Raw genomic sequence first — 10325 nt, forward strand, 5'->3', positions numbered from 1 at the left:
TTAAGGAAATGTACCATTATTAAATAAGTGTTATTAGGCAACCAACAAACCAAACAAACCATACAAACCAAACAAACCATACATATCCCATCTCATGCACACCACTTTATTATGATCTGGGCTTATTATTTAAATACTGAATTAAGCAAAAGCAGAAACGACAACAAGGAGTACATATATAATTAAAGCACACATGCATATTAATTAATAAGATCATATGTATATGTATATGATCAACGAGCTTTGTTGAATATTTTGTCAATGGCTTGAAGGGACTGAATGGAAGACTGAATATAGTAGCTAAGAGCTCCAGCGATGGTACCAAGGGGATCTACAGCGAGTTCTTTGAGCATATCTTGGTCCGAAGTGGGCAATGGCTTGGATGGGTCCTCATCAAATGCCTTGGCTTGGTCAAGGTATGCATCCATACGTGGTGTAGCAAATAAACGCAGCTTCTCCACATCTCCTCTTGTGGCGAAACGTTGGCGATCATGAGATGTCTCAGAAGAGAGTGCAAAAGGACGCCCTTTGTTTTCATACATCTGTTGTGATTTCATCAACCTCTGCAGCTGTTGCAACTCAATTTTCAGCATCTCAATCAATGGATTATCAGGGGTTTTCTCATCATTAAGCATGCTTTGGGCATTGAGGATCTTGTCTCGAGCCTCCTCAAGCCTCTTCTGGTCAGCCATGGATCTTGCTTCTTTTATCATCATTGCAGTTTGAAGACGGTTCTCCTCTACCAACACCTCCTCCTTCTCCTCCGTATTTGCCCCCGTGCGACGTACGTTAGCATACAGTGTATTTGCGAAAAAGGGTTTCCCTCCATTGCTATATAATTATAATGAAACATTGATGATGATGATCTTTACAAAATTAAGCATTAATTTATTAGCTATACGTACCTGTAAGTATAATCGATCTGTATAATATCTGCCCCTGGGCCTGCTCGCTTGCCAACAGAAGGAAGAACAAGATCTACCATGACCTTACGTATCTCTTTGTCATAAAGATCACCAAATGAAATGGTTACAGAGCCAGCTTCATTGCCCTTAGATTGAGGGTAGGCTCCAGCACGCACATTCTCAATGGTTGATTCGGTTTCGACTTGTGTGACAGTTAGCTCTAAGTCTTGAACAACCACAGTCAGAAGCCCAGCCAAACACCCGGCAAATGCAATGCTCAAGTTGTCTTGGTTTTGGACATCTGAGTATGTTCCTCCTTTGCTCTTGTGTGCAATGGCATTGAGCACCTAGAGAGAAAGGGATATATAAGAGAGAGAGAGAGAGAGAGAAAGAGAAGTAGTGAATAGCTATGAAACATGCATGTGCGTACGTACATACCGTTGGATCATGTTTTGTGCCGAAACCAAATGTGAAGACGGGCACAATATTGCCGATGTCAACTTGGGCCGCATCACCACCAGCATTTTGTTCACCGTCAGACATAAGTATGATAGCAGCCACACGACCGCTACTGAGAGTGCGGTCATTGATGATTTTCAAGCCAGTTTGAAGGCCGGCAGTGATGTTGGTGCCACCGTTGGCTACCAAAGCAGTGACTAGATTCTCAATATCAGATTGAGCACTCTCAGTAATCTGGCGCAGTGGACACAACCTCTTCGAATTAGCCTCGAATGTCACAACTGACAGACGATCAATTGGGCTGAGTTTCTTGATGACGAATTGCATGGCAATCTTCATCTTTTCTAACTTCTCACCCGCCATACTCCCACTCACATCCAAAACCGTCACAAGATCAACTCCTGGTCTATCATTTCCGAGTCCTGACCCTGTCAGCTCCAACATCACCTTGAATTTCGTTTCTTCTAGTGGCGCCTCTGTCTTGTTGATGATTGACAACTTTGTTTTGCCTGCTACAAATGAACTCCTGTATCTTTCCTCTGCCACATGCATCGACCCAAATTCAAATATGATCCAAAAAAAAAAAAACACAATTAATATTAGTTGTGAAATATAATATTCAGATATTAATTTATGGAAAAATAATGTCAAACACAAACCTGATACATCTTGGGTAGTTGCAACAATCGGCTGATCATCGTTGAAGCTCATTTTGCCAAAAATACTGGCTAATCCAAATATTCATGCACGAAAAAAGATACAACACTGGTCATATACATGCACGTACGTGTGCTTATTATTTTATACCAGTAATTACAAATTAATTTGTTTAACAATTAAACATACAAAATCTTTATACTTCGCCAAACCATGCACATGACATGACTACATCATGTTCTTTATAGTAATAAGCATGCATGCATGCACATATAAATATAAATATATAGAATATTATCTTAACACTATTGCATTTATTATATATAATAAATGTAACAAAGCCATGCATAATAATATTGAAGCCTTACATATTGGGTGGTGTTCTGTGGATGAAGCCTTCACTATATCTCCTTCTTTCTTCTGCTTCTGACAAAAGAATAAAGGTTGTGTTTGATTTATTATGAACTAAGACAATTCTATTATATAGAAGAGCCACATACACTTACTCTTAGTTCACATAACTTAACCATAGGTTAATCTATACTTTAGCTCTAGTTAAATTAAAAGTTAACTGAGTTGAGTGATAAATTCCAGCACACAAAAGTTAATAGATAAAAGAAAATGGATAAATGGATAAGTATGCTTTGCTGTCGTTATTGTTAATTCCTTCCTTGACTACTTACTTTTTAATTATGTACGTATGAAGAAACAACTTTAGATTGATTTTTTTTTTATATATATACCTTTTAATTTTTTTTTTATATTTTATAATTCAAAATTTTGGAACTATAAATAATCAAAGTGTAACTCACATATCTTAAACCTCAAACCGCATAGCCCTAAAAAAAATGCGGTGTGGTGCGTGGACAGTTTATTCTTATAGTAAAATATTTTAACAATTAAATATTATAATTAATAAAGATTCATTATAAAACTCATATACAACTAAAGAGTGTTTAATAAAATAATAAATATACACCAAACTAATAAGCTTTTAGCAAAATAATAAAAATACAACAAACTAATAATAAAGAAAAAAATGTAACATATAAGTAAAGATTTTAATTAAGGAGGAATATATTTAGGTTCCAACCGGATGCCCTCCTCTAATTCAATTGTTGTGTTTCAAGAATTGACATTCTTTCTGTTCAAGATTGGTTTTGGTGCACATATATATCTTCCTTCCTTTGGACTAGGTTTTCCGAACCACGTAAAAAACTTTGTGTCACGTTACTTTTAGTTTATTTACTTTCTATTCGTATATTATGATTCATCTTCAATCTGTCTTGATTCATCAGAATATCTATCTGATCAAATAATTGTTTAAATTCCGCATTAATTAAGTTGTTTGTTAAATTGAGTTGGTAATCTTAAAATAAAGAATCTCAAGAACTATAAATAATCAAAGGTGTAATTCACAAATCTTAAAGTAAATACTCAATCCAACACAACACTTTTCTCATTTCCATAAAAAAAATTATACTTAAAAATAGCTTTATCTTCTTAAATGTACGTACATAGACCTCAACTAGCTAATATGTCTTGCTAGTAGGGGTGTTTGTTGTGCGGGCATTGCAGTTTTTTGCCAATTTATTAGATTGCACCGCATATGCAATTTGAGCAATTTTCCAAACTGCAACCTGCACCGCATAAACCTAAAAAATGCAGTGTGGTGTGGACGGTTTATACCTATCGCCAAATATTTTAACAATTAAACATTATAATTAATAAAGATTAATTATAAAGCTCATATATAAGTAAAGAGTGTTTTACAAAATAATAAATATACAACAAACTAATAAACTTATAGCAAAATAATAAAAATACAACAAACTAATAACAAAGGAAAGAATGTGATATATAAGTAAAGATTTTAATTAATGAGGAATATATTTAGGTTGAAGTAGAATATGTGTTAGCAACTTATGAAACATATAATATTCTGTATATTATGATTTTTCTAGATATTGTGTATATTATACTATATAAATATATATATATGTATTAAGTTTAAATATAGTAAAATTGAAAAAAATGTATAAAAAATAATATATATAACGATGTTGTGTGGTTTGAAACATATTTATAAAATTCAAAATCGCAAACCGCACCGCACAACGCGGTTTGCCAGAAATGCAAACTGCAACCACACTTTGAAGGGTTTCAAACCGCAAATTGTGGTGCGGTGTGAACGGTTTGAAAGGTGTTGTCGGTTTGATGAACACCCTTACAGTTATATTATTTTATAATATAATGTAATATTATATTATAATATAATGTTTTAGATTAAATAAATGTGACAAAGAGTGTCACATATTGTAACATATAATAGAGAGTTACAATATTTAGATATATGAGATATATCCAAATAGTGTAACATATTTGGTGTTACAGATTTGTAACTTCCAAATATTACCCTTTATTGTGTAAATTTCGTGTTGCACAATATTGAGATGAATTTCATAAAGCCATATGTGAAATGGCTGTTAGAGATATGATTTTAACCCTAATAATGTGTTTTGGGAGTTACAAAATCATTTGGGAGGGTTTGGAACCGTTTGGAAAAACATCACATTTTCAAGTGCTGAAACTGGGCTGTGGCTGTGGCTGCGGCCTGGGGGATAGAGAGCAGTGGTCGCGGCCACTGATGTCCCTGGCCGCGGCCATAGGTGCATTTCAGGCCAATTTTTCAGTTTTTTCCAAATGTTTTGAACGGTTCCAAAAACCCAAATAACTCCCAAATCTCAATTTTAATTCCATATTAATCTAATTAAACATTGGTAACAGCCATGGGGGTTGGTGGAATTTGAAATTTAAAGGGTGTCTGTAAACTCTATAAATAGGAGCCTATAGCTCACTTGAAAGACACAACATTTTCTATCCATTAGAGCACTTGGCTAGAAACACCTTGAGGCTTGATAAATCCAGAAAGCATTTCCAATATCTGTGAGAGATCCCTTAGTGCTTGAGTTAGGGAGAAATAAGCTTTTGGACAAAGGTTTCAAACCTTGTTCAAGTTGGTGATCCCCAATACTCTTCACTTTGGTTGTGTGAGTGAGAGTTTATTGTTTTTGTTTTTGTTCTTGTTCTTATTTTCTTCTATTGCTTTTCTTCTTTTTCTTCTTGTTCTATTTACTTGTACTTTTGTTTAAGAGTTGTAATCCTTTTATTTCCTTTGTTCAAACACTTCTAGTTTATTTGTATATTTTGTAATAGAGTTGCACTTTCTATTTCTATCATCTTACATCTCCTTCTCCTTCTCCTTTTATTTGTAATTTTCAGTTATAGAGTTGTATCACTACTTTTAATCAATCATTATTTATTTGTAATATATTGCATATAGTTGTATTTTTCTTACCATTTCCATTGAGGCGATGTATTTTTTCCTAACATTCAAAAGCTTAATCCTTTGTTTGTTTCAATGGAAGGTGAAACCATCAAAATCATGAATCAAGACCTAGTGAGGTTGGATAGGTTTGATGGGTCCAATTTCACTAGGTGGCAAGACAAGGTGAGATTCCTTTTAACCACTCTCAAAATCACCTACATCCTAGAATCCACTCTAGAACCTCTCCCAACACCATCCGACAAGGACACTCCCGAGGAGGTGGAGAAAGAAGGAAGAGGGAGGAGGACAATCTCCTTTGTAGGGGTCATATCCTCAACGCCCTATCCGATAGGCTCTATGACCTCTACAATGAGACCAAATCGGTAAAGGAGATATGGGATGCACTTGAGAAAAAGTTCAAGGCGGAAGAGGAAGGTACCAAAAAGTTTTTGATATCTCAATACTTTGATTTCAAATTTTTTGGTGATAAACCTATTCTTCCTCAAATTCATGAATGACAAATTATTGTTAACAAACTGAAAGTTTTAAAGATTGAGCTTCCCGAGGCCTTTCAAGTTGGTGCTATAGTGGCTAAATTACCACCAACTTGGAAGAGCTATAGGAAAAGAATCATTCATAAAAATGAGGATTATTCTTTGGAGATAATCCAAAAGCATATTCGAATCGAAGAGGAATCGATATGTAGAGATAAACTTGTGGATGAGTCTCATGGAGAGTTCCAAAGTAAATGCGGTGTCACAACCAAAACATCCCAAAAACAAAGGGAAAAAGGGTAACGAGAAACCTTTGGGTCCAAAAACCAACCCAAACAAGTTTAAGGGCGAGAAAGGTCCTTGCTTTGTGTGTGGGAAAAATGGTCACTATGCTAGAGAGTTTAGGCATAGAAAAGACCAACAAGGACCTAAGGTGAACGCAACTTAAGAGGAAAACATAGTTGCTACCCTTAGTGAGGTGAATGCGGTCCAAGGCAAGGTGAAAGGGTGGTGGTATGATACATGTGCCACCGTCCATGTCACCTATGACAAATCATTGTTCAAGACATTTGAAGAGTCAAAGGGAAACCATGATATTCAAATGGGCAATGAGGGCAAATCCAAGGTACTTGGCAAATGTACCATTGAAGTCTTTTTCACCTCCGGCAAGAAAGTTATATTAGTGAATGTACTTTATGTTCCCGAAATGAATAGAAACTTGGTAAGTGGTGATTTTCTTGGCAAGCCTGGCATTAAAGCCGTTTTTGAGTTCGGTAAACTTATACTTACCAAATCTAATGTATTTTTGGGAAAGGGGTACTCTTGTGAGGGTATGGTTAAATTGTGCACCAATGATGTAACTTTCAATGTTATCAATAAAAATGCTAATTCCGCCTATATTGTTGAGTATGATTCTTTATTTTTGTGGCATCTCAGACTATCGCATATAGGTTTTTCAACCATGAAAAGAGTAGTAAAATGTGGTATGATTGCATGCAATATTAAAAACTATGGTAAATGTGAAACATGTGTTAAGGCAAAAATGATTAATAAACCATTTCCTAGTGTAGAAAGATCATCTAATTTACTAGATTTAATCCATAGTGATCTTTGTGAATTAAATGGTGTTTTAACTAGAGGTGGTAAAATGTATTTTCTTACTTTTATAGATGATTTTAGTAGATATACCCATGTGTTTCTTTTAAATCATAAAGATGAGAGTTTTGATGCTTTTAAATTGTATAAATTAGAAGTTGAAAATCAACTAAATAAAAAAATTACGGTGCTAAGAAGTGATAGAGGAGGAGAGTATTTCTCTAATGAATTCAATACATTTTGTGAAGAAAATGGTATAATTCATGAGTGCACTGCGCCTTATACACCACAACACAATGGTGTTGCCGAAAGGAAAAATAGGACTTATCGAGAGATGATAAATTCTATGTTGGTGTTTTCTAAGTTGAACTTCAACTTATGGGGTGAAGAGCTTTTAACCGCTTGTCACATTCTTAATCGAATACCGATGAAGAAAAATGAGATATCTCCATATGAGTTATGGAAAGGAAGAAAACCCAACATAGGGTACTTCAAAGTGTGGGGGTACTTTGCATATTGCAAGAAAAACGAACGTAATAAAATAAAGTTAGGTTCAAGAGCCATAAAGTGTGCTTTTGTTGGTTATGCCAACAATAGTAAAGCTTATAGGCTATTAGACTTAGAGTCTAATATTGTGATTGAATCTAGAGAAGTTGAATTTCTTGAGAATTTGTTATGTGACAACAATTCTCAAGCTTTAACATCTCTAAAGGAGAATTTGTTATATGAGAACAATTCTCAAGCTTCTACATCCAAAGTTGATTCTCAAGAGGAGAATTCTCAAAAAGATGTAAAGCAACCCTTTGAACCTAGAAGAAGTCAAAGGCTTAAAAATCATAAAAGTCTAGTAATGGATGAGATATATTCTCAACGAATTTTGTTCTACATGGTAGAAGGAAATAGAGAGGAAGTTATTAGGAAAATTCCTATTGTACTTCTTGTTGAGGGTGATCCTAAGGCTTATAGAGAAGCTATGCAATCGAGAGATAGTGAATTTTGGAAAGAAGCCATCAATGATGAGATGGATTACAGTCTTTCCAATGACACTTGGGAATTGGTAGACCTCCCACCGGGAGCCAATTGGGTGTAAGTGGGTATTTAGGAGAAAATACCACACTGATAACACTATCCAAACCTTTAAAGCTAGATTAGTAGCTAAAGGGTTTAGGCAAAAAGATGGTATCGCTTATTTCGATACTTATGCGCCTGTTGCAAGAACAACTTCTATAAGAATTTTGTTCGCTTTAGCTTATATACACAACTTGTATGGTTCATCAAATGGATGTCAAAACGACATTCCTTAATGGTGACCTCAATGAGGAGGTCTATATGGAACAACCCGAAGGGTTTGTCCTACCAAAATATGAACATAAAGTTTGTAGACTTGTAAAATCCTTATATGGATTGAAACAAACTCCTAAGCAATGACATGAGAAATTTGATCAAGCCATCATGTCTAATGCGTTTAGACATAATAATAGAGACGAGTGTTTGTATTCCAAAACTTATAAGGGATATGTGATCATTGTTTGCTTATATGTGGATGACATGCTTATTCTAAGTAATAGCATGAAAGTGATAGAAGAAATGAAGAGGTTTCTATCATCAACCTTCAAGAAGAAAGATTTTGAAGAAGTTGATACCATATACTCGGTATCAAAGTAAAGAAACATAGTGGGGGGTTTTGCATTAGGGCAAGCCCACTATGTTGAGAAAGTATTGAACAAATTTAACCATCTCTAGGTTAAAGATGCCAATACTCCATTCGACCATAGTGTAAAACTAGAGAAGAATGAAGGAAGAGTGGTGACTCAATTGGAGTATGCTAGTGCTATAGGGAGTCTAATGTACACTGCCCAATGTACTGGACTTGATATAGCATTTTCGGTAAGTAAACTTAATAGATTTACAAGTAATCCAAGTGTGGATCACTGGAAGGCAATTGGAAGAGTCCTAGGTTATCTCAAGAAAACCAAAGGACTAAGCCTTCACTACTCCAAATTTCCTTCAATTTTAGAAGGATATACAGATGCAAGTTGGATATCCAATCTTGGGGACAACTTGTCCACAATTGGTTGGGTATTTACACTTGGTGGAGGTGCAATTTCTTGGGGTTCCAAGAAACAAACCTGTATATCTCATTCCACTATGGAAGCAGAGTTTATAGCTCTAGCTGCTACTGGTAAAGAGGCCGAATGGTTAAGGGATTTGTTGATAGAGAATCCCCTAATCAAAGAGAATGTATCTACTATATCGATACATTGTGATAGCCAAGCGACATTGGCTAGAGCATACAACGGAGTGTATAATGGGAAGTCTAGACACATTAGTGTAAGACATGGATATGTAAGAGAATTGATTCAAAGAGGAGTCATCTCAATATCCTATGTGAGAACAAGTGAAAATCTGGCGGATCTTTTCACTAAGCCACTAACGAGGGATTTAGTGGCTGCATCATCTTGAGGGATGAGACTTAAACTCCCTAAAGAGATTCACGATTGATGGTAACCTATCTTAACACTAGTTATTCAACTAGTGTTAGGTTCAATAGGTAATAACAAGTCAATCAAGTGAATATTAGATGTACTCAAAACATGTCCCATCTGAGATATTGAGTACTTGTGTGTTACCAAAGTTGAGGGTTAAAACCGAAATGTTTTTTAATAGAATCTAGTCTTGTGAAGACAAGTATTTTTGGTAACAAAATGCTGTAAAAATTCTACCTATATGGACCTAGAGGTGGTGCCACCTCTCATGAGAATTGAGAGTATTCTCAAGAACGTCCATGAATGGAAAGTGCACATGGCCATTAACGGTGCAAAACGAGACATAGAGGTCTCAAGTGAACATCGTAAATGTGTGTGTGTTATCACCGATTTGTTATCATGAAAAGATGGTTCAATGCCTAGTGCAACCAAATTTTTGACAAATTTTGTGATAATTACACTATAGTAAAGTTCAAGTTGAAAAACACTTTGCTTTATGCACTAATGCAATGACTCCTATAAGAGAGAGTTCTTATTTAATCAAGTGGGGGATATGTTATATTTCAAAATATAATGATTGATTGTATACGTGTTACAGTAGATAATTATTTAATCTAGTGGGGGAATGTTATATTATTTTATAATATAATGTAATATTATATTATTATATTATAATATAATGTTTTAGATTAAATAAATGTGACAAAGAGTGTCACATATTGTAACATATAATAGAGAGTTACAATATTTATATATATGAGATATATCCAAATAATGTAACATATTTGGTGTTACAAATTTGCAACTTTCAAATATTACCCTTTACTGTGTAAATTTTGTGTTACACAATATTGAGATGAATTTCATAAAGCCATATGTGAAATGGCTGTTAGAGATATGA

General features: G+C 34.8%; 1 protein-coding gene across 2 annotated transcripts; it reads right to left on the minus strand.

The window, feature by feature from the left end:
* Positions 1-223: 223 nt before the first annotated feature.
* On the minus strand, positions 224-2475 carry LOC133824554 (E3 ubiquitin-protein ligase WAV3-like). 2 transcript variants are annotated; one of them, XM_062257456.1, is made up of 5 exons: positions 2390-2475; positions 2024-2092; positions 1344-1903; positions 906-1252; positions 224-831 (listed from the first exon to the last, which is right to left on the minus strand). In XM_062257456.1, the coding sequence occupies exons 2-5, from the start codon at positions 2073-2075 to the stop codon at positions 234-236; spliced, it is 1557 nt and encodes a 518-aa protein (XP_062113440.1). In that variant the 5' UTR covers positions 2076-2092; positions 2390-2475; the 3' UTR covers positions 224-233. The 2 variants fall into 2 exon arrangements, with proteins under 2 accessions (XP_062113440.1, XP_062113441.1); XM_062257457.1 differs by having other exon boundaries at positions 2024-2088; positions 2390-2467.
* Positions 2476-10325: the final 7850 nt, after the last annotated feature.

Source organism: Humulus lupulus, chromosome 3, assembly GCF_963169125.1.
Source record: "Humulus lupulus chromosome 3, drHumLupu1.1, whole genome shotgun sequence".
Lineage (NCBI taxonomy): Eukaryota > Viridiplantae > Streptophyta > Magnoliopsida > Rosales > Cannabaceae > Humulus > Humulus lupulus.